This window comes from Podospora pseudocomata, chromosome 4, assembly GCF_035222375.1.
Source record: "Podospora pseudocomata strain CBS 415.72m chromosome 4, whole genome shotgun sequence".
NCBI classification, from domain to species: Eukaryota; Fungi; Ascomycota; class Sordariomycetes; order Sordariales; family Podosporaceae; genus Podospora; species Podospora pseudocomata.
Genome location: NC_085888.1, coordinates 1392285 through 1419559, shown reverse-complemented (window position 1 = coordinate 1419559; position 27275 = coordinate 1392285). Strand labels below are relative to the sequence as shown.

Sequence of the window (27275 nt, the reverse complement as noted above, 5' to 3'; positions counted from 1 at the left end):
AGTAAACTGCGTCGATGGCAGGCTATTGTTCAGATATGCAACACTTGATCCTTATGAAAAGTTCTCTCTGATAACTGATAAGGTGCGATTCTCAAAGAGCTATGTCGTTGCATGTGGAGTCGTGATACGCTGTGCTACCTTCGGAGCCGGACTAAATCAGGATACCGCACCACATCAATTTGAGCCCTATGCAGATTGTCGGTGGCGAGCGCATGGGCATGGCACAGCTAAGCTTCTTTCTATTCCATGCGGCTGTTTGAGGGGGACTGTGGTTTTGGATCGAGATCGTCGAATGAGTTGGGTATCCTGTGGGCTCAACCAAAAGGAATCCGTCTGCGGACCTTGTCTAAACTAGGCAATTCTCCGGACAAGAACGGCAGAGTGACCCCCACATAGGTAGAATATTGGTTCCGTTGACATAGGTACAAAGCGTACTGATGACTGATGGCCGGCATGGGATAAACAGGGCAAGGTTTCCATTGGTAGGAATCCTTGCCAGCCCAATGTGTGGCATTACACTGACGCGCCATCTTGAGGACAGAACTGGAGACCTCGGACTGCAGCGTAGGGTCAAGGGCCCAAACATCAATGGAAAATTCTTTGAACTATCCTCAAGTCCCTCTCATCTGACGCAAAAGGCCTGTAGACTGTGCTTACCTAGGTAGAGCATGCTGCTTATTTTGGGGGACTTTTCATCAACCACGGAATTTTCCATTCTTCCGACGACGAACACGCGTTTGAGCTTCTTGCTCCGCACTTTGCAGTAAGGGTTGTGTGGATGGGGCGCAGTCCAGTCGGAAGCCGGATATCGAAACACTCAGTATTCTGGCGGTGGCGCGAAGCGGCCCTTCCCTTTACCGTTCAACGGCTCCCAATTCCGGTACTTGGAGGGCTGATGATGCAATACAATATGCGGCATCCGGGATCACGTATCGGATAAACGCAAGACGATGAAGAAATGCAGCTTCAATTGGTGGTGCTTAGTGGTACTCAGGATTGATCGTTGCTAACGGGTTACATTTGTTGTAGAGGACCACACTAGTAGTACAGCTCCACACAGCTATCCCACAATGCGGCTCAGAGGCGTGGGATATCTTCTCCCACTTGACAAAGTCGGCTCTGCTCGCACTTAAAGTAAATAGGTAGCCCACGAGGGGATGCTGGGGAAACCGAGTCTGGACCCTGGTGAAGTTGATACCTCTTTCAGCACCCTGAACGCCGAATCGACAATGCAATCAAGCCAGAGAAAACGGGTGGTTTCATCATGTATCCCTTGTTACACCAGGAAACAGAAGGTTGGTTGCAATTGCACATACCAGGGAATCTTGGCATCAAGTCCCTAACTGACATGCTATCCCGTCACAGTGCAACCGGCAGTATCCATGTAACCATTGCAGCCGCCGTCGACGCCCCGAACAATGCGCCTACAACCCTTCTCAAGCTACATTACCACCCAGTCCATCCCAAACCCAGAAAGACCACCTTCATGATGACGAAATCCAAACAGATGAGAGCCAACAAGAGGCTCAGGCTGAAAGGAGGCCCTCTGCTTCATCTTCAGTCCAGGACACGATCAACTGGGGGGGTCTCAAAGAGGGGAGAGAACCGACATCCCTTGCGGAGGTTTTCGGGTATTTTGAGAATAGCAAATCCAACACGATTGCTCTGGTGAGAAAGGTAAGTTGCGTCCGAGTCAGACGTCTTTTCTCACGCTTACCACGCCTCACAGCTAGGGGCAGATGACGATGCAACGGGGCACAGCAGCGAGCCCGTGCCAGTGCCAGAAGAAACGGCGATCATAGCCCAAAGGCTGTTCGCTTCAATGCCTAATCGTTCCATCCTCGACTTTCTGGTACGGTATTTCATCGCGGAGGTTAGCTGGTAAGTTCCGCCGATGCAATTTGTCCAACCACGTTACCTATTCAACAAAAGAGTAGCTGACAAGGCTTCAACCCAGGATGGATCAGCTCATATATCCGCCTTGGTTTCTTTCACATTATCAGAAATGGTGGGAAATGGAGCGGACATCGACTGCCTACGGTATCGAGTTTGCAGTGCTGGTTCTCAGGATATGTTCCTATGCCTCTCAATTCCTCCCTTCGCCGACCTGTACTATCGACAGCATCAGGGGAGTGCCGCTGGCTGACATCCGTAAGTCCTGTGATAGAGTGGCCGATGCACTCACACCAATCTGCTCACGCCTCGACGCACACGGGTCTCTTATACGGGTTCAGCACGTCGCTTTTGCTGGGCTGAGGTCCCTGTGCCAGGGCCGAACAAATGCGCACTGGGAAGCGCTAAGTTGCGCTGTTCGAGTGGCACAGAGAATTGGGCTGCATGTTGATGCCACATCAGGTTTTTACAGCCCCAACATGGACGAGCTCGAAAAGGAAATGAGACGGAGGACGTTTTGCAATCTTTATGTCTGGGACAGTGTGCTATCTAAACGTCTGGATCAAATCCCTTTCTTACCAGACGCACTGAACCCTGACACCATGCCTCGAATGCACCTTGTGCTTGGCCTCGACGACGTCCCTCAAGCCGATGCTCCTGACCTGTTCACCGAGCGCGTGCTCGAGGCACAGCTAGCCAACTTCTGGCGGACTCATGGTTCCGGGAACGCGACTGAATACGACCCCATTGCTGCAGAGGAACGATACGAGAAGTTCTGCAGCGAGTTTCTTCCCGAAATACCACCTGTCTTTGCTCTCTACCCTGACACATGCGACAAGTGGGATACCCGTCTTCCAACCTTACCGTTACAGCGTCAGATGTTTCATATGGCTATCTTGGAGTCGCTTTGCCACAACTTCCGCCCTGCGCTATTTCAGGAGGCCAACTCGATTCAGCAACTCCCAGCCTACAAGCAGATATTGCTCTCATCCCACAAGCGAGCGCTGGCCGTCATAGCACTAAACTTACTTGAAGGTGTCTCTGCCCTCCATCTGATGATGGGTGGCTCACACACACGCCATGCGAGTCTCATCATCCCAACCTTTGAGGCTGCAGTGGTCCTTTTGTGTCTCTGCTCCGACGGAAACTTCCCACCAAAAGCAGAGACCACACTCCGAAGGGGGTCCACTACCAGCATGACGAAGTCCTCAGATCCCTTCGGAGTAGGCGTCACTGACGTTACTAAGGACGAGTGCATCCAGGCTGTAAGGAGTGCGCTGGGCCGACTACAAACTCTTGCCGATATGAACCACATGGCTGAGGTGGGCGCAAGAACGCTCACACGCCTTCTTGGAAAGATAGAGAAGATCAGTGATACCACGGTTAGCGAGGCCAACACACTAATGAGACTGGATACCGATCCAATCGTCGTCACTGATCCCGCACTTCAGCTGTCGGAGGCGTGGAATTGCCTACAGACGCCAGACTATGCCGAAGTAGAGTTCTTGGCTGAGAATACACCAACAACTGATATGAGTGTATTTAGTTGGTTTTGAAGATATGGATTTATACGTGAATATTGCATGAACACAAGACAGGCGTTAGGGTGTTGGGAAATAGGGTCATGTCAAACTTACGAAGCTGCTCTCAACTGATGATCCTGGAATCGCAAATAGATACTGTGTCTTTTCCCCATGTCATAGCAATAATGGTATTGTTGTGCCAGTTGCCTGCCTTACCTATTTACCTACTACATTATAGAATGGAGACAGGCAGCGTTGGGCCGCGCGATGCTCTCCATAGAGAAATGACATAGTGAAAATGATAAGGTATTCTACACATGGATTACCTTATGTGATATGTAGAAACGAAAGTGCCCCTTGGCCATTTATGAAGCTGTAAAGGAGGCAGCATCCCGCAGGTTATGCAACACAAATGAGCAGACATGATTCCTATGTGCACGCACAATAATATGCCTCACACTCATGCACAGCTCCCTCGTCTCCTAGTGTAGTCCTCATATGAGCACCTACAAATAGTTGGGTGGACGATAATCAATTTTCTGGCTCGGTGCTACTCTCTCTGAAAGCTATACATCCGTTCCCTCCGAGCAGTCGAGCCGGTACCTTCCGACCGGCAGATATCGGCCGACATTTCTCGGCTCAGACTGACCCTCAAACTCACTCTCGTGCGTGCCCGGGCCTCAGCCTTTGTGAGCGGGCCCGCTCAGGCAAAGCTGGTTGTAACACAGAAATGAATCGGCCGACGTAGCATGGTTTCCGGTCCCGGTGGGGGCCATCGGTGCTGACGCCGAGCCTGGCGGGAAACCACCTTCACTGCTGCCATCATGGGTTGGAACTTCTGCTCATCTTTCCCCATTGCGTATGGAAGCATTTGTATTAGGCTCAACACAACCGTCCCCTAACAGTGCCCTTCAGTGCAAACTCCTACAATATGGCTCTTCTGAACATCTATACGACGCTTACTAGCTTCCTGTCGCCAACAGCCACACTCTGGCTGGCTGTTTCGCTCACAGTCCTTGGTTCTTATTTGCTGTACCAATGGCTGCTTCCCAAACCGCTCCCCGGCATTCCGTTCAACACGGAAGCTACAAAGTCGTTGTTCGGTGACGCACCAGCCATGAGCAGGGAAATCAGCGTCACGGGAGAGTTTAGCATGTGGCTAGCCCATCAGGTCGAACGAATGGGTGAACCCATCTGCCAAGTCTTCATCCGTCCGTTTTCCAAGCCATGGATCCTGGTGGGCGATTTCCACGAAGCTCAGGACATTTTGATGCGCCGCACCGAGTTTGAGAAGCCTCAGTTCTTGATCGACGGGCTCCTCGCTTTGGGTGATTGGAATGCGAGGTACAAGACCAACGACCCCACCTTCCGAGCCCGCCGCCACCTCAAGCAAGACTTGATGGCACCAAACTTCCTGAACAGCTTCATGGGCCCTTTTCTTCACAGCGAGGGGTTGAAGCTCGTCAAGCTTTTCGAGGCAAAGATGAAGCTTGCCGATGGGAGACCGTTTTCTGTGAGGTCGGATTACTACCACGCTGCCCTCGACACCATGGTTCACTACGCCTTCGGCGGAAATATTCCAGACTCGGCAACGGACCCTCAGTTGGAGACGATATCCAATATGAGGCCCTCGCAAATCCCCCCAGCCAGCAAGGACGAGCCTGTGATCTTTCCTGAGACTCCAATCTCGCCATTCCTCGCCGCTGTCCATCACGCACCTGATGTCTTGGAAAAGACCACAATTGCCTGGGCGCCCAAACTCAGTTTCTGGTGGTGGAGCCAACAGCCATGGTTCCGGAAGATCTTCTCACAAAAGGAACAAGTCGTCCCCAAGCAGCTCGACGTGGCGATTCGGAATTTTGAAGCGGGCGAGGTCAAGACAGCTCTGGAGCACCATCTGATGCGGGAGAAAATTGCAGCTGAGAAACAAGGGCGTGAGCCTCTGTTGAACAGTCACATCATGGTCGATGAGGTGAGCGTGGCCGCATCAAGTAGCCGAAAAGAAGGTTGTGCTAACGAAAATCCTCTGCTAGATTTTTGCAGACATGATCGCCGGTCATCATACCACAGGGGGATCAATGGGATGGGTTACCAAGTATTTGACTGGCTACCCCGAAGCCCAGTCTAAACTCCGCGATGCACTGTACTCTGCTCTTCCGGAGGCTGTTGCAGAAAAACGCTTCCCCACCTTTGAAGAACTTCGCCGAGCGAGAATTCCTTACCTTGAGGCGGTCATCGAGGAGACGCTGCGCCTGACACCATTCAGCATGACAAGGGAGGCTACGGAAGACACCGAAATTCTGGGCTACAAGATCCCTAAAGGATGCCAGGTCTTTATGGTCAATGCCGGACCTGGATACCTCTCCCCTTCGCTGCCTGTAAACGAGAATGCTCGTAGCCCGACGTCCAAGGCGGCGAAGAGACGGCCTCATTGGGATGAGTCCAAGGATCTGAAGCTGTTTGAGCCTGAGCGCTGGCTTGTCACCAAGGAGGATGGGGGTGTGGAGTTTGATGCAGGCGCGGGACCGCAGTTGGGATTCGGCATGGGTATCAGACAATGTTGGGGGAGGAAGCTGGCGCATCTGGAGATTAGAACGATTATGGCGTTGGTGGTTTGGAATTTTGAGTTGTTGGAGATTCCAGAGGCTTTGGGGGGTTATGCTGGGTTTGATGGAATTTCGAGACAGCCGCAGAAGGTTTATGTCAGGTTGCGGAAGTTGAATTCCTGGTAGATTGGATAGGGGCGTTGGCCTTCTGTTTGGGAGAATTGAAGTTTTGCTCAAGTAGGACATATGAACACCTACTATGATCTTGACATCATACCTCATAACAGCAATGTGCGTTTCTCCACCGTTCCGGATCTTGGTTTTATATGTGCTGTTACCTGGAACCGCCGACCAACCAACAGTTGTAGAAAAGCTTCATTACTAACCAAGGTTTCTACAAAAGGAAGCCATCCCACATCGAAAGTCATCGATTTCTAATCTACCAACTTTCAAGTACCGGCAATCCCTTTAGAACAACTTTCTCAATTCGCTTCACTTGGGCATTTCTGGCATTATTTGTATCTTCTTTGGCACCTCTCTGGTAACGAATATGTTGCAATTTCACTTTCAAATAGCAATCACCTTGACCTTTTCCTATGACACTTCGAAGAATCTGGACCAGCTGGTCGGAGCTAGGTGGAGTTGAGAACGTTCCAAGACTTTGACGTTACCAACAGAAGCTGGTTGGTGCTTACTCGGTTGAAAGCCGAGATATTTCGGGGCAAAATCGTACCATACCACCAACACGCCCAATCCAAACCCGATCTTCTGCGATGGATGATACTACCATGGCCATTTCCGGTGTTCCGCACCCCGCCGCCACGGCGGGATCTGAAAGTCGTGAATCCATCCTGTCGGTAACTACATCTACATGCATCTCACCATCTTGATCAGCCCGTTCAATTCTGGACCCCCATAGACTTCTCCTAATCTGCCCAAGCATTGTATCTTCACAACGATGCCGTCGCTCTATTGTTTTGTTGCACTGGGCATCACCCTCACCCAAGCCCTCGCTGCGGCGTATACCAACCCAAAGGACTACGCTCAGATGCCAGTTCCAAGACAGAGCCCTTTGCCGTCTGAGTCTGTCCAGCAAGGGCTCGGCCCTTTGCTTTCCAAGAATGCCAGTATTTTTGGGCCAGACGACTCCCGTTGGTCGGACGCTACCGAGCGATATCAAGATTTCGCGGTGCCGCAGGTGCAGGTTGTTGTTCAACCCGGGGTAGAGGACGATATCCCGACGATTGTAAGCGGTCCCTGCCTATCCACTCAGAGCGAGATAACCAACAGTTTGAACTAGGTGAAATATGCAAATGAGCATGGTATCAACTTCTTTGTTGTCAATCGCGGGCACTCATTAACGTCAACTGTTGGAAGGTTCAACGGCATCCAGATCGACGTGAGAAGTCTGACAGACATCTCCATCAACAAGGATGCGATGACGGTTAAGCTCCAGGCTGGGGCGCGGAATTATGAGACGATTGACGTCCTTTGGAAGGAGGGCTATGTCACAAGTGAGTTTCCTAGCCTTGATAATCAACGACTATTTAGAAATTAACAATGGTCCTCCTCCTCTCAGCAACTGGAAGTTGCTCCTGCGTCGGCATGGTCGGACCAGCATTGGGAGGCGGTCACGGTGTGCAGCAGGGCGTCCATGGCCTCATAGCCGACAACCTGATCTGCCTGAACGTTGTGCTCGCCAATGGAACAGCCATCACGGTTAGCGAAACATCCTATCCCGACTTGTGGTGGGCGATGAGAGGCGCCGGTCACAACTTTGGCATTGTTACCAGTTTTGATATGAAGATTTACCCGGTCACGGTCCCGTCTTACTACTACAGGAACTACGTCTTCACAGACAAACACGTCGAGCCGCTCTTCGAGGAGCTGAATAAGTTCCATGCAAACGGTAGCCTTTCGCCGACGTGGGGAGGGGCGTTTGGTGTTTACACCATGGAGCCGAGCGTGAGCACTACTGAGGTGAGATAATGGCCAGCACAGGTACCGCCGCCTACCACTAACAGTTCTTCAGGCCACAATATTCTGGACATTCATCTACGGAGGCTCCAAAGAGGATGCCGCAGCGGATCTGTCACCGTTCGATGCCCTCGGCCCCGTGGCGGTGGATGAAGGCGATGTGCCATTCACCTCCATATCAGACATCTTGATCAGCGGACTGGAATCAGATCTGTGCGCGCCGAGCAAGGTCCATATCACAGGCACAGCCGGCCTCCAAGTCTACAACGTCACTGTACAGCGGCAGCTCTATGACCTGTACAACAAGAAGGTCGCCAAGGAGCCGTTGCTGTCAGGCACCAAGCTAGTCCATGAAGGCTATGCCGTTGAGGGTGTTCTGAGGGGCAAGCCGGAGGACTCTGCTTTTCCACTGCGTGACGATAATCTTCTGATGTGAGTGAAACAGTTCCTGCCGCTGTACCACGGTATTGACATTTCACCGCAGGTACTTCGACGCCATGCCTCCACCAAACTCGGGCCTGGAGAACTTTGCCTTCCAGTGGGCTCGGGAAACGGAGGATCTGTGGAACGCAGGCGAAGGTGAATGGCGGAAGCCCACGACATACGTCAACTATGCCGCGGGCCACGAGTCGCTGGAGTCCATGTACGGCTATGAACCGTGGCGGTTGGAGAAGCTACGTGCCCTCAAGGCACAGTACGATCCCCTCAATAAGTTTGCATATTACAACCCCATAGTTCCATTGGAGAGCTAGGTAGACGGAGGCACGGTCTAGATAGGTATCAGGAGTCCGTTTCGGGGCTGGGACACAGGAAAAAGTCTAGTGTTACCCCTTTTCAAACACCCATCGCCCCATGAGAACCATCGCGGCTTTAACGCTAACCCATCGCAAGGCCCGATATTCACCAGATGATATACCCTATCCCTATTCTTACCCCATCCCTTCCCCTAACCCCAACCAGACTGTGGGTAATTCACGTCTCAAAAGGAAAGGTCGTGTACCTCTAGCATTTCTCTCAGACAAACACGGACCTCATCATCCAGCCAAACATTTTCTTTCCACGGAAAGTACTTTAGACACAGGTAGAAGATGCCGAGGCTGGCTAAAGAGACAACGATTGATTTGGCCCTCAAGAACTAGGCCTATCCTGCCAGTCAAGCGTGACATCCAACCCACTAATCCGCCACGGATTCTCCCCCTTCTCCTCCTTCTCTTCAATCCTGACCAGCTCCAGCTTGTACGAGCCCTACCGTGTCACAAAGTCAGCCACCCAACGAACTCAAGCAACCTCAACACTGACAGAAACTGACTCACCCCATTCCTCAAAGCCATAACACACGGCCTCCCCTCCCCCCCATCCCTCTTGTAGAAGATCCCATGAGCGATAGCCCTCGCCTTGACATTTTTTGGCCTCTGCACCCCACCCCCCGGCTGCGGCAGCTCAATCAAAACGTTCCTGCGAGGGGATCATCAGCTTCATCTATGCGTGGCGATGGGAAAAACTCACTGAATAATATGCTCCGTCGTATCAAACTTGTCATGCATATGCTCCAGACTTTTAGCCCACTCCTCACTGGAGATCTTCTTCTGATGAAACTCATCACCGAGCAACAGCTTGTCGTAGCTGAGCTCGATGACAGGCGCATAAACATCATTGATCAATGTTTCAGTGGCGGCATCGTCAAAGGCGAACATCTGTTGCGGGAAGGAACATCAGCAACTCCCACTGCCCGGACAAAGAGTACCCACTGGCAACTCACCATGCGGATCACAGTGTCGCGGATGTTTTCCTTGTCGAGCAAGTAAGTCGCAGCGTCATATGAACCGGCCATTTTGGAGATATCGCAATTGCGTTTCTGTTGAGAGTTTGCAGGATGTGTCAAGATGAAAAGCAGCGTTGCTGTCGATGGTGGTGGACGTTGTGGTTTATGATGGCCTTGCCGGACTTACCGGGGATAAGCCATATCGGTGTTAGGGCCTTGGCGTCACCCCGCCTCGGATCAAGTGAGGAGGGATAAGCCTGTCGATCACCGGCCTTGGCACGGGAGCACCCGAGCAACTTCGGCCGACGCCAGTTCTGCGAGTGCCCGAGCTTGGGATGAACACGTGAACCCGCCGCAGTTCTTATCACGACAGTCTCTGATGGCTACCGCCTGAGCATTGGAAGCAGGTTAGGAGTTCACATTTGGAATCGCATCAGGGTCGTATCAGGAGTTGCATCAGGAGTTGCTTCAACGACTTCATCTGTCTATCTAACGCTGCGAAAAGTAATGACATGAATGCTCAACCTACTCCTTCAATGCCGCATCTACAATATTCTCAGCCAGTGTCTTGATACTCGTCTGTGCGTCCAGCAGTTCCCCCATCTTGAGGTTCGTCTTCAACGCCTGGTGGAACCAGCTCCGCAGTTCAGCCGCAATGAGGCTGTCAACGCCATGCTCGGCAATACTCTTGGCAGGGTCCACTGTTGACGCATCGATAAACAACATCCCAGCAACAGTCTGTATCACGCCTTCGGTCACGAGCGCGACCGTATTGGCCCGGGCGCCAGCTCCTCCCTTGATTCCCTCCGAGAATGACGACCGCAGTCGGGCCACGGCCGACTTGCCTGCTCTGCCAGCGCCATCCTGAGCCGCATCTGCCCCGCTCGCTTGTCGTTGCGCGTCCTTCATTGCCCGCATGATAACCGACACGCGCCCGTCGCGATACCAGCGTGGGATATGATCGTTCATCGACGCCAATTCAGCCAACCCGACCGGATCGAGACATGTCAAGATATTGGCCTCCGACAACGGGTCCTGATCCTGCCCAACCCAGCAAGTTGTCTCCGCAGGCAAGAAGGCCGGCTCCAGCTGGGCGAGGACCTGATGCTCTGTGATTGTCATGGTCTTGTTACGTACGTACATGTCATCTGTGCCAACCGAGTTGTGAAGGAAGTCCGACTTGACATCAGCCACCAAGCCATATGATACTGTGGACGCGGGAAGGCCGAGCCGTCGACGGTAGCGGGCAAAATACTCCTGAAAGCTGTTTGCAGCGATGTATGCCGCTTGAGTTGGTGGTGCCCAGATGGACTCGGTCGACGTGATCATGACGAAAAAGTCCAAAGGTAACGAAAGAGTGGCTTCGTGCAGGTTGAGGGTACCCAAAGCCTTTGCAGCAAACCCATCTCGCCATTGATCAATGGTCAGCTTGTCGAACGAGAGATCTGTCAATGACATGGCTGCATGGATCACTCCTTTGACAGCCCGGTCGCCTGATGCAGCGTTGCGGACCGCTTTCACGACATTCTCTCGCTTGCTCACATCACAGACCGCTGCCTCGACACGAACGCCTTGCGACTCAAGATCCTTTACCAGCAATTTTGCAGCAGGGGTGTTGATACCACGCCTAGAAAGTATCACAAAGTCACGAGCGCCACGACTGACCATCCACTTGATAATGGCTCGGCCAAGCCCGCCCAGACCTCCAGTGACAACATAGCGTGCCTCAGAGTCGAACTTCGCTGCTGGCGGCTCTTGGACAAGCTTGATCAGAGAGGCTGGATTATCGAATGACACCACCAGTTTTCCAATGTGCGTGCCCCTGGACAGGCCCACCAAGACTCGGTCGAGCTCCGACACATCGTGAACGGCAAAGGGGCGAATCGGCGCAATAACGTTCCATCGATAAAGGTCATTGACTGTCTGCATCAACTCGCGTCCAAGCTCTGGATCATTGTCCAGGAGGACATTAAGATCGAACGAGGTCAGAGTGGCGTTCCTCTGGAAGTGCTCCAAGCCAATGTCCTTGGCTTCAAGTACGTCGAGCCGACCAACGTCGACAAGATGTCCCATAGGAGCCAGCGCTTTAAGGGATTCACACAGGAAATCTCCTCCGACAACCGTACTGAGAATGACATCAAAGCCGCCCCTGCCGGTTGCTTTGGCAGCATTAGATAGCGCCGTAGGGTCCCGAGAGGAAAAGATGTGATCTGCCGGGATACCCACAGTGTCAACAAGGAAGGAGACCTTTTCAGTAGTGCCAACAGTAGCGAATACATCGGCACCCCGAGCCCGCGCAACCTGAATAGCCGCCAAGCCCAGCCCACCTGTGGCAGACTGTAGCAACACCTTCTGGCCTTTTCTAAGCCGTGCCACATAGTCAAAGGCATAGATGGCTGTCATGTACACCAGTGGCATCGTAGCCATCTCGGTGAGAATGTCTCCTGGCTCGAGCTTTTGTGCAAATGCGGCAGGAACTCTCGTGTAGTTTCCAAACTGGCCTCTGCCGACACCATAGACACGATCCCCAACAGACAGACCATGCACTGCGGCACCGATCTTGGTCACAACGCCGGCGTATTCTGACGACAGGTTGCTGCCAGTTGCGTCAAATCGACCTGACGTAAGGCCCAAATCCTTCCAGTTCACACCCACAGCTGCCACTTGAACGTCAACGTAGTCCGCTGGGATGGGCTGCAAGAGCTCTGTATAGGCTCGGAAGTATAGCGAAGTAAGGATGCCGGGGGTCTCGAATGCCGCACGAACAGGACCCTGACTGCCAATGGGAACCATCTGAGAGCCTCTGCTCGTAGGTGTTTTGCTTAGGTTGATATACACGCCGAGCTCTGTGTCAGGGACCACCCGGCTCACCCACATACAGCCGTCCTGCCAGACAAACTCTCGGTCCTTGCTGCCTTCTTCATCAGAGGCATCCTCATTCTGCAGGGCTAGCTCGGATTTGACGATGTTGCGAATGAGAGTATCATCCTGTTCTCCGAAAGTCTCCGCATCAATGTCAATGGAGAGGAAACGGCCGGCCGGGTTCTCAGTCGCGATGGTTCGGAGAAGGCCAATCATGAAGGCTGCCCGAGGGTCCCGACCATTGGCAATTCCACTCGACGTTAACCAGACCATGCTCTTGGTGTTTCGGGCAAGATGCTGGAACGAGTTGAGAAGGCTGGCGTTTTCAGTGTCAAAGAGGTCATTTTCGTCGTTGAGGAATACCACGGTGCGGGCGTTGGGCTGTACTGTTTCGGACGCTTCATTGATTGAAGACGCCACAGCTTTGACGCCACAACGCTCAAACTCACTGGAGACTTGCTCCAAGAGCGGCGACGGGCCATTGGCTCCGTGCAAAAGATGGATCACGGCGGCCGGACCTTCCTTTGCCTCTGTGCCTTTGTTGGTGACCACGTAAGACTCTTCGACACGGGTGGAAACGAGGATGGAGGTCGTGTTATGGGGGCGGTTGTAGTCATCAAGGGCCAGCTCCGTGCCCGAGAAGCCGGCCTTCCTCAATCGCCTGTCCCAGGTCTCCAGGTCCATGAAAGGCCCCTCAGTACGACCGTCACCAACCCCCAGCCAATAACCCGTGAGAGTACCGTACAGCAGCCCCAGCAGCACTCTCATACGCGTGCTCTCCACCAGCACTAACCTGCCTCCCGGCTTCAACAACCTCCGGCAGTTTTCGAGAGTTACATCCATACTGGCCGTGGCGTGGATAGCCTCACATGCAAAGACCACATCGTAGACCGGCTCAAACCCATTGGCGAGCGGATCTTCCCCGATATCCAAAACAGCGTAGTTCACATCACGATAGCCTGACATGAACTCCTGAGCGACCGTCAAGAAACCAGCCGAGATATCAGTAAACGTGTAATCAGCGTACCGCTTAATGCCGTTCGACCTTGTCAGCGCCCCCATAGCTACTCGTGTGCCTGCGCCAGTGCCTGCGCCGACCTCTAAAATACGCATATTGGGATTGGCATGGCCGAGGCAGTCGAGGACATTACGTAGCTGCGGGTATGAGCCCACAATGACATGGCCTGTCTCGTACAGCGCCGTGAGGAGTCCATCCGGCACGAGGACGTCAATACCTGTCTTGCGCTCCGCGAGGATTTCACCCATGTTCTCGTGCAGTCTCCGAGCCGCCTGTGCCTCGGGCCGATCACCGGCCTCAACGTACAGCTTCTTAAGCAGCTGGTGACGCTGGTCGGCAGGAAGACTCTTGGCTTCGACCATATTCTCCCGATTGTCTTCCTCGACGCACCACTTCAGCCAAGAGACCCAGTGGCGGAGTTCACCTTTGGGCTGGGGTACGCTGGTTGCGCTTTTGATGAATACCTCGTAGATGTCCGCCACGACCAGGCAGCAGATCATGTCGACCACCTCGAGGCTTGCGGCACCTTGGTTGTTTTCCTGTGGGGGGGGGAACAGTGCCCGGATCTGGTCGTTGTTAAGAGTACGGATGTCGGGCTTCCAGGTGAGCCTGGTGAAAGGGCTGCTCAGGGCCTTCTTGGACTGCATGGTGTACTCGTCCGACTTGGACTCCTTGAAACTAAGACAGCGCAGCGTGTCGACGTCCAGGACAATGTTACCGCTTTCGTCAGTCATTTGCAGCTTGATGTAGGCACCGCGCAGGCCTTGGGTCTGACCGTGAGCTATGGCTGTTGCGGGTGTATGCGGGCTGAGTCCTGCTTTCAGATACATGCTTGAAAGGTGGACAGGCACGAAGGCAGTGTATGCACGTTCCAATTGGCCACCGTAGCAGGCAATGAGACCTAGCTGGAAGGTGCCGTCGAGGGCTGCCGGATGGAGCGCATAGCTTGACTCTCCTCCTTCGATCGTGTTATCCGTTGTGTTCAGCGCCACGGTTGCTTGGGCTAAATTCTGGTTGGGGTCTGCCCGGATATCGGAGAGAGGCTGGAAAGTTGGGCCATAGCCGATGCCAATCTCGGTGAACTTGTTGTACCACGCACGTGTGCCGGGGAATCGGGGGTCCGTCAAAGAGCCCATCTTGCTGGCCACCGCAGGCTTCTCCGAGATCTCGACTTTGACGAGACCTGTGCAGTGCTCCGTCCACTCATCGGAATCCCTGGATACCGAACTGACGGTGAAACGGGACCAGCCAGGCGATTTGACCGTTGCGTCCGTGTCTGCCAGTTCCAAGCTGAGGATGATATCAACACCACGATCATCTTCGGGAAGCCGCAGGGCGGTCTCGATGTCAACCTTGCGGAGCGAGTACCCCGTGATCTCATACGCCTTGGGGAGCTCGTGGTACACCTGCGTGGCGGCCTCTATTCCCATAGCAATGAAACCCGCCGCAGGGAAGACGGCGTCAGGAATCAAGCGGTGGTCGCCCAACCAGGGCACATCCTTAAGTCGAAGAATATTCCGCCATTGAGGCCGTAGCTTGCTGGCACCGGGCAGCCGGGCGCCTATGAGGTCGTGCCTAAGGACCTGTCGAAGTCGATATTCCTTGCTAAGCCGGCTCTCATAGTAATTGACCGGTCCATATGTATACTGGTAAGGGGGGAGATCGACTGAGGTACAGCCGTGCGCGAGACTCCACCGGCCCTCGTGCAAGCCGTCATCGACTGCGTTTACTGCAACCAAGTCGACTTCGGCATTCAGGCTAAACAGGGTGCCGGCGAGCTGGAGCACAGACTCCCGGCTGTCTTCTCCTCTCTTCAGTGATGCGACATGTGGTGCAGACTTGCCGATACTCTTCAATATCTGGTCCACCGGGCTCTTCAGCGCCGGGTGCGGGCCGAGCTCCACCAAGATATCAACGGCTTGGTCACCCTCCAAGCTCATCATCCCGCCGACAGCCTCGGAGAAGCGGACGGGTGATTCAAGGTTTGCTCTCCAGTACGAAGCACCAACCTCAAAAGCCATGGCCTCATCAGGGGTCACCGAAGACACCCAGCGGATGAGAGGGTATCTCTGGGTCTTGTCAACCAGTCCGATATTGTCGATGTGCTCAAGTCCCTTTGACAGCATGTCGTTGTATTGCCCGCCCAGTGCCACCATGTGATGTGAATGGTAGGCATTTCCGCCGGTTCGAAGGACACGGTTGAACACGCCTTCCTCATTGAGCGAGGCCGACAGGGACTCGATGGCATCCTCGTCACCAGACAGCGTGACGCTGCCGGGCGAGTTTATCGCCGCGATCTTAATGCGGTCTTCCTTTCCGTTCAGGTATTCCATCGCGGCATCCATCCCAACACCCACAGCCAACATGGCGCCCTTTGCCTTATTCTGCGACACGGCCAGACCGCGAAAGTAGGCAGCAGTAATAGCTTCGGCAGCTGTGATATACCCCGACGCATACGCCGCTGCCATTTCGCCAGAGGAGTGGCCAACCACTGCGGCAGGCGCGATAGACCACGATGCAAGCAAATCGACGAGCCCGATCTGAACGGCGGTACAGGCCACTTGGGACACTTGGGGTGACAGCACGAGATCGGGCTCGCAGTTGCCGGACAGGACATCGGAAATCTTCCACGTGGACCGGGATGGTAGTGCATCCATCACCCGGTCCAGGTGGGTGATCGCCGCGCGAAAGACGGCGTACTCGAATAGCTGGGCGCCCATGGCATGCCACTGTGCGCCCTGACCCGTGAAAACATATCCGATGTTTGCTGGCCGCAGGGGGCTTGTTAGGATGCGACGGTCTGTGGCAAGCCCGGTTTGGATATCGCTCTTGGCGACGATGCGGAATGAACGCTGCTGGAAACGTGATCGTTTGGAGCTCAGGGTGTAGGCGATGTCTGCAAGGGGCCACTGGTGGATGACGCGAGAGAGGGCGGCAATATTCGACTTGAGGGATTGCTCGGTATGGGCCGAGAACGGGAGAAGCACGAGGTCACGCGTGGTGGCGTCCGCCTTCGTCGTCTTTCTCGGTTTAGTCGTGAGAGGGGAGTGGTCAGCAGGTGGCGTCACCACTCCGTTGTTGCCCTCGTGGGCCTTCCCGTTGGAATACCCGTTGGCGGTATGGCCGTTGGCTGAGGTGCCGGCCCCAGAGATTCCGGGCTTGATGTAGTCGGGGAGAACCACATTGACGTGGTCGATAATACAGTGCCCGTTGGCCCCGCCGAACCCGAAGGAATTTACGCTTGCGCGCCGGAGCTTTCCTTCCGGCCAGGGTATCGTGCCATCTTTGACAACTTCGACTTTGGCTCCCGCAAAGTCGATGCTTGGGTTCAGTTCCTCGATCCCAAAGGTTGGTGGGATTTGGCCTGCTTCGAGGGAAAGAACCACCTTCATAACCGAGGCGATGGCACTTGCACCTTCCGTGTGGCCAAGGTTTGGCTTGATGGAGCCGATGAGGAGCCGGTCTTCCGGGGCGTCTGACCGAGAGGAAGCAAAGACGTTGCCGACGGCCGTCACTTCGATCGGGTCGCCGGCTTGCGTGCCCGTGCCATGGCACTCGAAGAATGTCGTGTCTGAGAAGGGGAGGCCGCCGGCGTGTTTGTAGGCCTCGCGAATGACGTCTTCCTGTCCGGCTATGCTGGGTCGGGTGATGCCTCCTGTCCGGCCGTTGGCGTTGATGGCGGTGCCTCGAATCATGGCTCGAATTGGCAACGAGTCTACCACGGCTATGGTGGATTTCTTGAGATATAGAGCGGCGTAGCCCTCCCCACGGGCGTAACCGTCTGCAGAGGCGTCGAACGTGTGACATCGCGCCGTGGGCGAGAGTGCGCCGAGCTTGTCGAGCACAAACTGCATGCTGGGATCGGATATCCAGTTGGCTGCCGCGACTATGGCGCCGTCACAGTCACCGCTGCGGATCGCACTGACGGCCATGTGCAGGGCATACATGGAGGATGAGCAGGCGGTGTTTGTGGCCAGACTGTGGTAACCATTAGCCCCTGATTACCCGACTAACGTTGATTTCTAGGAAGACCAGTGCATACCTCGGACCATGAAGGTTGAAGATGTAACTGATACGATTGGCGAGAATACTCGTGTCCGCTCCCGTGGCAGCGTATGACTTTGGGCTCTCCCAATCCCGCGCCTGAATGAGGATGTGATCGAGGGCGAAGTTGCCGATATACACCCCGGTTCGTGATCCTGAAATACTCTCCCAAGTCTCCCCTCCGTTCTCGAGAGCCTCGTACACCACTTCGAGCAGCTTCCGTTGAGACGGGTCGAGGGTTTCGGCTTCTCGCCCGGTGATGCCGAAGAAGGAATGATCAAATAGGCGAGCATCTTCGTCCATGAGAAACGCACCGGGTGTTCTCATGGATCCTGGGCGCTCTTTGTTGGGGTGGTAGAAGCCCTTGGCAGAGAATCTAGGGTGGTTGAATTCGCGCCAGCCGTCGCGTTTGTTCTTCAGAAGGTCCCATAGCCCTGAAGGGTCACGAATGTCACCGGCCCACCGGCAGCCTGTGAGAAATGTTAGTATTACATGGCCAGTCCAGAAAGGACTGATGAGATTGCAGCTTACCCATGCCGATGATGGCTACGGGCTCATGTGGGCCTTCGAGGATGGATGAGGAGGACATAGCTTAGTGTTGAGACTATCTACGCTCTGTTGACATTCGTTTTGAGATAGTAATCTTCCGCTTGGGTACAATGGTTCTAGTCTGGATCTCCAAAATTCTAGGCACAATCACAAGATATGTATCTCGGTGAATCTCTGGTGTCCTCAAGCTGGCAATCATACACCATCGAGTCCTTTAGCGTCTGTTGATAGCAGTGATCTCAACTGGTCCGACGTCCTTCGGCCGAGGCCCTCCTGATTTGAAGATTGTATGTCTACTGTAGAGTCGACGGACAACAACGCATCCCCTATGCGTTGAGACCGCACCGTGCAATATCGGTGCAGAGAGCTTTGGCCGATGATCTGCAAGTGGGCCATTCTGCTGCGGAAATGCAACCTGTGGTGGTCAGACCGAGATTTCTCGGGCATCTGCTTTGTACGCTCAATGCATGAGATCAAGGTTATCATCCAGATCATGCTCACGAACTCGGCCGAGGATCAATCGCGATTGTGACACTTCCAATCCTTCAAAAACCTTGATCTTTGACCATCCCACCACCGTCACCACCACACAGTTGACAGCTCACCAACCACCATCACCATACATCGACAGCAACCAGATCCCACTCTAGGTACCAAACCTCCACCATGTCCGACACCGCCGAAAACGTCTCCATCCTCGCCCTGGCCGAGGGCATCCTCTCCAAAACCAAAGAAATCACCGCCTACCTCCAATCCAACAACCTCCCCGCCTCCACCTTCTCCCCCTCCTCCGCCTCACCCCCCAACAAGGCAGACTACCGCGAGCTCCAAGGCAGCCTCCGCACCCTCCTAGAAGACCTCCAGCGTCTCGTCGACGGACCAGCGCTCTTCTACCGCCACTTCCTCATGCGGGGCTACGAAATCGCCGCATTCCAAATCGCCCTCGACTTTGACTTCTTCACGCTTATCCCAGCCGAGGGGGAAATCTCCGTGGAGGAACTCGCAAAAAAGGCAGGCTTGGACACCGACAGGACAGGAAGGGTGGTGAGGTTGTTGATAACCCATCGGTTCTTTCAGGAGAGGAGGAAGGGATATTTCTCGCATAATTCGTTCTCTTATGCGCTGCAGCAGGATGATGAGGTTAGGTCTATGGTGCATTATTCGTGAGTCATCTGCCTTTTCCTTCTGTTTGGGTGGTTGGTTGGTCGTTGACTCTAGCGGCATGACAGGTTTGACGAGATGATCAAGGCAGCGGCCGAGTCGAGTGTTGCTCTGAAGGCGACTCCCAATGAGTCTGACAGTGTGCATTGCCCGTTTTACGCCAGACATGGGGTGCCGATTTTTAGGTATTATTCCAAGCACCCGGAACATGCTGGGAGGTTTGCGAAGGCGATGGCTGGGTGGAGGAAGAGTAAGTTACTGCTCGGCTTGTTATCCTGGACAAAGAGTGAACGTATCTGACCATCGAATCAACAGTGGAAAACAGCATCACCGAATTGCGTGATAACTTCAACTGGGGAAGCATCAAGGGCAACGTGGTAGATATCGGCGGTGGAAGCGGCCATGTCGCTCTCATTCTCGCTCGAGTAAGTCCCCTTTCCCTGAAACATGACTCCCCCAATGTTTGCTAACCTTCACAGACCTTCCCTCATCTCAACTTCATCGTCCAGGATGAATCCGACGATATGCTCGCCCAAGGTCAACGCCTCCTCACCGACGATGTCCGTAACCGCGTGTCCTTCTCTCGGGCAAGCTTCTTCGAGCCTCAGCCATACAAAGGCGCTTCGGCATACCTCATCCGGCAGTGCACCCACAACTGGGCAGATCACGACGTTGTCACAATGTTCAGATCGGTGGTTCCTGGGCTTGAGGGTTCACCAGAGGGCACACCACTGTTGATCAACGATATTGTGCTGCCTGAGCCGGGGACAGTCCCGAGGTATTGGGAGAGGGAAATGAGGCAGGCCGATATGGTGATGTTGGTGAGCTTTGGCGCTAAGCAGAGGACAAAACAGGAGTTTGAGAAGCTGTTGAAGGAAGCGGATGAAAGGTATGAGATTCGAAAGGTGCATGATAAGGGGGCATTGGGGTTGTTGGAGGTTCACTTGAGAAGGTGATGTGGTCACACTGATGCAGTACTTAGTTCGACCGTGGTACCCTGGTGCCAGAAGACTGATAATGTAACTGTCAATTGTTTACGTGTACTTGCAATTTGAAACCGTATCTATCCAAACGAAACCTTCTTCTAAGTAAGCGGCGGGAATAATGCAGCACCTGGCCTATGATACCTCTGGTCAAAGGCCGAGGTGTATGGTAGAGGAGAGCTGTCTTAGAGGTGCCTAGGTACTTGGGTTTGAATGAGCAATATTTGGCACGACATTGGTACCAGCACCCAGCGCATGAGTCAGTGCCCGGCACAATAACGCATTCGATAAACGGCCCGCTCCCACGGCGGCAAGTGTCGCAGGGCTGCCGGGCAACGGTCCCCTGGCTCTTGCATGAGAACAGCTTCACAGTTTTGAGGACCGTGCCACTGCCCCTCCCGACCTGGCTCAGGCGGGTAATGAATCCACCAAAGGTCTAACAGACTGCAAAGTCATCAGCTTCACTTCTAGATTGATTGCTGGGGCTAAGACAACAACTCAAAAAGTACCTTCATTTTTGCCATCTCCTTCATCCGCCCCGAGGGTTTGACGTAACTGCCGACAATGGCCTGAATTGTCTCTTCCCCAACAACCTCAACCTCAGGTCCACCATGAGGTTCCAAATCCTTCCCTACCTCTCTTGCGTGACGTGTAGGAGGCCGTCCAACACGTTTCGCCGGTCTTTCCACCCGCCCTTGCGATGTTCGAGCGTACCCCGACACCAGGAGCCTTGGTTTCCTCCTACCCAATGTCTTTTCCCCAGCCAACCCTCCTCCTCTTCCGCTTCTCCCTGTGCTCGCGTGCCTGCCTCCTCGCATCGTAGTTTTGATCACATCACCTGCAGGTTCCTCCTCGGCGTCGTCATCGCCCTGGCCTGTGTTACCCTGGCTTGTGTCTTTCTCATGATCACTCGGCACGAGAATGACATCCATTACCCCCTCGCCATCATCATCTCCACCATCTACCGCACCCGTTGATGCCCGATACCCGCGGGGGATGTCGTTTCCCACCTTGCGAAGAATCTCTTGAATCGGTCTTTCAGGCCCCCACGCTCGCCATCCTGAACAGAAGGCACACCGGGTATGGAGACAAAACGAGACCCAAGCTACTGGATCTCAGCCTTATAGTCGGTGAGGCAAGGCTCAGGATGGCTGGCGATGAGATGGGGAAGTTGTTTGTGGATCGTCTGTGTGAATTTGGCGATGAGACTAGTGCGTATAGTAGAGGCCGCTTCCTCGAAGGCACGTTGGATGAGGAAATCGATGTTGGTTTCTGCCCTGATGGCGTTTTTCCGGCGGTTGATCCTAGGGGATACGGGATGTCGCAGGTGAGAACCCCCTCTTGGGCGCCATCCGATCGTTTGGTTCCTTGTTTACTTGTACAGCCCTCACTCCATGTCGCCAAGGCTAGTGTTTGAGCTTATCAGAGAACCACCGGTTGGCAGACTGGAACAGAGAGACACCCGCAGCACAAATTTGAGCTGTTGTTTGCTCTCATGAATTTGCAAACTCACTCGTTTCGATTTCGAGCCATGGCCGGTCAGCTCGAGCTTTGGGCGAGTGCCTCATAGGTTGTTCACAACAAGTCTGCCTTGTATTACAAACAATCGCTTTCATCTACCGCTATAACAATCTTCCGCTACCATGATAAGGCTGCAGATACAGCGGGTACCCGTCTAGCGCCACTCTCTTGACTACCGCATACACGCGAGTCTCCTTTCGACGTCCCAACGAGCCAATCGGAACCCACGTTAGGTATCGCAACTCAACAAACGGGACATACAATAGACAACAGAGTCGCTTCATTCAAGGCTTATGGCTGCCAAGTACTTTAATGCTTGGTGAAACTCCATATTACTGTTGTTTGGACGCTGTTGATGCATAATTATGGCAAGAGGAGCTCATGTCGTAGCGATCAACGTGCTCGCTCTTCTCAAGATCCGGACTACCTTGTGTTCATTGCTCTATCCTATAAAAAAGCCAAATGGTTACGGGCTGTCTTACAGCGTGATACATGCATAGCTCAATAGGCATCCATACAACATAGAGTCTCCGGCAATAACTAGCCCTGATACATGAAGATTGAAAACAAAACAAAAGCTTTCATCGTCCTGCAAAGACTAGTATGATCCGACAGTATATCTAAAAGCTCAAGGCCACTCTCGCGGTATTGCAAACAATCACCACCATGAAGGTATCCCTACTTCTCTGATGTGTTCATATTTGTGTATCTGATTACGTCGTTGCTATTGTTCACCCACGCGCTGATCTGCTGGACCGAGCCTGTATCAAAAATGCCTCCGGTGACTGTGAAGCAATACCAAGTTAGTAAATCACCAGGAAATGGTCATGACCAGTCTCACATACCTTCGTATCCGAAGCGCTCCACCAACTCCTAGTCAGTGCCGAGCGGATGGCCAGCAACAGGACACCCTTTCTCAAAATGTTTTCTGAGACGAGTCAACATACCCGGACCTTGGGTAAGACAGTTGAAACGGCCACAACGAAGAACGCACCAGCCGGAGCTCTGAAAATTGAAAATCCACTCGCGGTGCTGAACCTCGTGAAGGCTAGCTCTAGATATGCAGGGTGGTTTTCCGTGACAAGGCTTTGAAGCCTGGGCTGGTTTCTTGGTTTGTGCTGGCTGCTTCTTCGCAGATGGTGGGGCGGCCTTCGAAAGGTCGTACCGTTGATTGGAAGGTGTTGCATGGTGAGCAGGCGCAATCTTTGATTGGGATAGCAAAGGTGATGGCGATGGATCCTGATGTCCCGAACCAGAGTTTCCACCTTTGCTGAGGAGGGCTTGCGGCAACGAAGGGGAGGAAGTATGCAGAGCATGGGACAGGGTTGGCGTAGGCTCAGACACCCCGGATGCCCCGTCCTCTGAAAGATTGACTCGGCGACGCTTGGTCGGGGTAGGTGATTCAATCTTGATCGGGCTCTCGCTGCGTTTCTTAATGGGAGTCTGGCTGACATGCTGTCCAGATAATTAGACCCGAGTAAAATAACCGAGGTACTGACTGGTAGACTTACTCGGTCGTAGCCATCTAGCCGCCCCGAAATCTCACACTGGGTTGAGCCCTGTGAAGTTGACGGAGATACGTCCTCAATGGCCAGTGGCCGCTCAGCCGATCCCTCAACTGGCTGAAGCCGAGAGAAGGCCAAGTCCTCAAGCCTGGCCATCAGGTTCAACTTGGTTGGAATCATGGCGAGCAGTCGGTTTGCCTGGGCACCGTCGGCCTCAGCAGCCATAGCCGTTGCGATCACATCGAGCTTCTTGGCGAGTCTGTTGACTTCCTGCTCGATAACAGTGGCGATTCTGTCGGCGGACCCTTCGATATCCAGAGCTCTGATTTCGGTCGCCCAGTGCTCCTCGGCCTGTCTTGTCATGAAGGCCTGGAAGCTTTCGCGATGGGCCTCCACATCGTCATCGTAATCGCTCAAAAGGCATGGAATGACCTCTTGATGGCCGGACTGGTATTGATCCGCCATGGTGAAGGTGTTTGGAGGAGTGGAAGGAGTTGACAAGACACAAGAATTGTAGAGTTGAGGTGTTTTGTCACAAGAGTTTCTGTTGAAGGTGGGGCAGAGATGGTTTGCCTGTGGAAGATCGGGCATCAGATCATTGCGCACAAGGCAGGCACGACCTAGAGATGCCCACAGCGTTGCGACTTCCGCACACGAGACTTGTATCGGCTAGGTACATTTTCCCGGCCATTTTTGGTTGATATTGAGAGTGTAACCGCTGCACTTAACCCCCAGTCCCACAGGTCGGCGCCGGCAGGTCTGAAACCCACTCTGGGTTTGATTAAGTGCAGCCTTATAAGAGCTGATAATTAGATACCTCAGGCTTTACAAGCTATCAGCATTGAAAACAGAGTTTAAAAGTAGTCGAAGAATCTGAAAAGTAAATTGTTCAACGGGCCTGTCGTGTCGAGTCAATACCATCGTGTCACTCAACACCCTGTGCTTGAACCCTCTATCGGCTTAAGCTACCTACTGTCACACGGGCCCACGACTCAGTGCCCCTAGACAGTACACACTCCAACCAACAATAGCCCAACGATATGCCCAGGATCAGAATATCTGGGGCCGGCAACCAACTGAGCCCACCGGGGCTCAGCGGAGGCATCACGGCGACCACCACGAAGGCAGAACCAGGGTGCCGATACGGGTTGGTTGGGCAGGAGGGACTGAGGACCCATACGAGCTGCAAGAAGACTGCAGGACAGGAATCATATGTACCTATTACTGGTGGAATCAGTGGCCAGGACGCCGAAGGAGGTGCCCGGCCAAGGCAGACAGATAAGACAGGTTCGAGGACCAGGGAGCTCAGAACGGTCCTGGGGATCCGAGGACTATAAGTAGGCCTTGCCTTTCCTACCCAAATGGCAAGGACCTTGAGGCCATAACAGATTATTATACTGAGTTGAACTACCTGTTCCAAGCCGAGATACTCCCCTTGTCACAGATAATCTGTTATCATTCAAGCTCACCAAAACACACTACCCTATACACAGCATGCCACGACCTTAACAAAACAACCCCACCTGTCGATGTCAGACAGCGACACATCGTCATCACCACCCTCACCCAGAACACTCAGCAACCGGAACCATCTAGCCGCCCTACCCTGCAACGACTGGCAAGCAGATAGTGACTTCACTTGCTCAGATTCGTCATACGGAGAATATTCGTTCGATTCTCCTAGTCCACCCTTCTTACCTGAATCCACAACTACCCAGGCAAACCAATCCAGGCGCAGAGTTCCCCTGTCGCAAGAACTGGTGATTCCCTTTACCACCCTTTTCAGTCTCGCACTCTCAACCACCATCCTCCTCTCTCACGACGAGACCGATTCTGTGGACAATAATATTCGTCGTCCTACCATTACGTCAGCACGCCTATCACATCCGCAAACGTCTATCACCTCAGCCACACCGGCGACTCCCGCCCAGAACGTATTCCTGCGTTCAACCGAGACGAGGCAAGCCGCAGATGCAGCCACCTCGCGCGCGACAGACGACTCTACCCAGAACACCCCCTGCTCGTGTTCAGGTACTTAAGGACTCCTCGCTACCATGACCGGTGAATCCTCTTCTGGCGAGCATGCCCAACCCCAAGGATCTCGCCAACCCACACCTGAACCGCGCAACGACGCAATGGTCAGGTCTGGACGGACACCCCACCTGGAGAGGACGCGCTTGTTCTCTACCAGCCCGCTAGTTTTGAGGTGGTAATGCGAGATGCACCACCCATTCAGAACTCCAATGTTGTCGTCAAGACACCCCGCCTGGCTCCTCGAGATGCACCAAGCCCTCCAGGAGACCTACCATGCCGTGGTTGAACTACGACAAACCAAGGACACCCTGACGCCTGAACAGCTGCACAGCGTCAGCGATCAATATGAGGCCATGCGACAACTCTACAACACCATGGTCGGTATGCAGCAATCCCACCTCCAGGTTACCCGAGACCAGGTGGAACAATTTCACCGAAAACTGACGGTGGCATCCAACAACTTCGCCACCGAAGTCTATGGTGCAGTCGCTCGACTCACTGATGACGCCGACCAACGCGCTCGCGCCATTCAGCAACTCACGCTTGCGACCGTCAAGCAGCAGGCGGATCTAGCTGCATTGGCGAGTAACGTGAGGGACACCCAGGAAGCCATACAGGGTTTCGCCAACAAAACCGACACTACCCTGCAGGAACTCCTCGCCCGGCCACAAATTGACCTCGCCAAATTCGACGATGTGGCCGAAAGCACCTAAGCTCTCTCAGGAGTACACCGAGGAGGTGATTCGCTCTCTGGAAGAGAGATTGCGCGACGGCAGACCCAAGGATACCGCTTCCGTAATAGAAGAAGTGCGTACCCGACTGTCGCGTACCCCCGCACCAGCAGCTGCCAGCAAACGACCGCTGCCAGCAACCGTGTCCACGGCTCCTCCCAGCAAGACGTCTTCCTCGAAGAGAGGAATACCGCCGGATATCCCGACTGACCCGCGCACTGTGCGACTCCCCAGGGAAATGGATCCTCTTTCGTCTGAGGCATTTCTCCATGCACAGATTACAGGACAATCGACACGCGCCCGCACACAATACCAATCTGCCCGCGCAGGCACCTTCGTCTCTGGAGGGACAGGAGGCAACCTCCCACCAAGGAACCCTCCCACTCCAGGAGCACCTGGCGACGATTCATCCACTGATAGTGACGATGAGCCCCGTCGTCCAAATTTCAACCGGCACCCACCCAAGAACAACACCAATCCAGCCCAAGACATCAGCGCTGCCCTACTCAATGCGCTTGACTGCCTGGGTCGTCGCCCAACTTCGGCGACGGTCAATCCAGTTCATCTGGAGAAACCGCCCAAGTTTGACGCCAAGGATCTGTCTAAGTTTCGGCCATGGTGGATGAAGGTAGAGGCTTACCTAGAAACGTACGAGAGCAGCTTCGTCACCGACGCTCATCGCATTAACTGGGTTGGCTCTCTACTGACCGACAAGGCTGCGTCTTTCCACGCGCAGCGTATCAAGACGGCGGAGAAGATGGGTCTGACTGACACCTGACGGCATATGCCACTGCCCTCCAGTCCAGATTCAAGGACCCCGCTGTTCGACACCGCAACCTCAAGAAGATGAAAGACCTGAGGTACAAGGGGACACGGCGGAATACGTCACCGATCTTCTTGATCTCAACGAAGAGGTTTGCTGGTCTGGTCCCTCTCTTCAGGACCATGTTTCCCGAACCTTGCCTGCCGACATCATCAAGATGGTATACTCTCGCCAAGGCGGCCTGCCAGATGACGACGAAGACTTCTTCGCCACGATTCAGGAGGCCGGCCAAATTTACGAGAATATGCTCACGAACCCTGGTGTGTCGGGAAAGGCGAGCCCACTTCGAACCCGGAGCACTCGAAGTTGGGCCAACACCGCCTAGGCAAGAATCACCGCCCCA

At 53.9% G+C, this 27275-nt stretch overlaps 7 protein-coding genes across 7 annotated transcripts; 4 read left to right on the top strand and 3 right to left on the bottom strand.

Annotated features, from left to right (window-relative positions):
* The first annotated feature begins 872 nt into the window (after positions 1–872).
* Positions 873–3586, top strand: QC762_403800 (uncharacterized protein). Its single transcript, XM_062889837.1, has 4 exons — positions 873–1295; positions 1366–1677; positions 1730–1881; positions 1958–3586. The coding sequence occupies exons 1-4, from the start codon at positions 1158–1160 to the stop codon at positions 3447–3449; spliced, it is 2094 nt and encodes a 697-aa protein (XP_062743406.1). The 5' UTR covers positions 873–1157; the 3' UTR covers positions 3450–3586.
* Positions 3587–4019: 433 nt separating this feature from the next.
* Positions 4020–6148, top strand: QC762_403810 (uncharacterized protein; the record flags this gene model as incomplete). Its single annotated transcript, XM_062889838.1, has 2 exons — positions 4020–5388; positions 5450–6148. Exons 1-2 carry the CDS (start codon positions 4348–4350, stop codon positions 6146–6148), a joined length of 1740 nt encoding a protein of 579 aa, XP_062743405.1. The 5' UTR covers positions 4020–4347.
* A 772-nt stretch (positions 6149–6920) lies between these two features.
* Positions 6921–8767, top strand: QC762_403820 (uncharacterized protein; the record flags this gene model as incomplete). Its single annotated transcript, XM_062889839.1, has 5 exons — positions 6921–7208; positions 7263–7476; positions 7542–7942; positions 7995–8371; positions 8424–8767. The coding sequence occupies 5 exons, from the start codon at positions 6921–6923 to the stop codon at positions 8689–8691; spliced, it is 1548 nt and encodes a 515-aa protein (XP_062743404.1). The 3' UTR covers positions 8692–8767.
* A 136-nt stretch (positions 8768–8903) lies between these two features.
* Positions 8904–9964, bottom strand: QC762_403830 (uncharacterized protein). The gene is made up of 4 exons (XM_062889840.1): positions 9699–9964; positions 9446–9633; positions 9239–9394; positions 8904–9184 (listed from the first exon to the last, which is right to left on the bottom strand). The coding sequence occupies exons 1-4, from the start codon at positions 9768–9770 to the stop codon at positions 8974–8976; spliced, it is 627 nt and encodes a 208-aa protein (XP_062743403.1). The 5' UTR covers positions 9771–9964; the 3' UTR covers positions 8904–8973.
* Positions 9965–10135: 171 nt separating this feature from the next.
* Positions 10136–19732, bottom strand: QC762_403840 (Type I Iterative PKS). The gene is made up of 3 exons (XM_062889841.1): positions 18157–19732; positions 17624–18095; positions 10136–17559 (listed from the first exon to the last, which is right to left on the bottom strand). Exons 1-3 carry the CDS (start codon positions 18212–18214, stop codon positions 10227–10229), a joined length of 7863 nt encoding a protein of 2620 aa, XP_062743402.1. The 5' UTR covers positions 18215–19732; the 3' UTR covers positions 10136–10226.
* QC762_403850 (uncharacterized protein) lies at positions 18705–20409 on the top strand. The gene is made up of 4 exons (XM_062889842.1): positions 18705–19337; positions 19404–19585; positions 19651–19760; positions 19815–20409. Exons 1-4 carry the CDS (start codon positions 18841–18843, stop codon positions 20289–20291), a joined length of 1266 nt encoding a protein of 421 aa, XP_062743401.1. The 5' UTR covers positions 18705–18840; the 3' UTR covers positions 20292–20409.
* Positions 20410–22271: 1862 nt separating this feature from the next.
* On the bottom strand, positions 22272–24102 carry QC762_403855 (uncharacterized protein). The gene is made up of 3 exons (XM_062889843.1): positions 23351–24102; positions 22787–23294; positions 22272–22624 (listed from the first exon to the last, which is right to left on the bottom strand). Exons 1-3 carry the CDS (start codon positions 23933–23935, stop codon positions 22518–22520), a joined length of 1200 nt encoding a protein of 399 aa, XP_062743400.1. The 5' UTR covers positions 23936–24102; the 3' UTR covers positions 22272–22517.
* Between the last annotated feature and the right edge of the window lie 3173 nt (positions 24103–27275).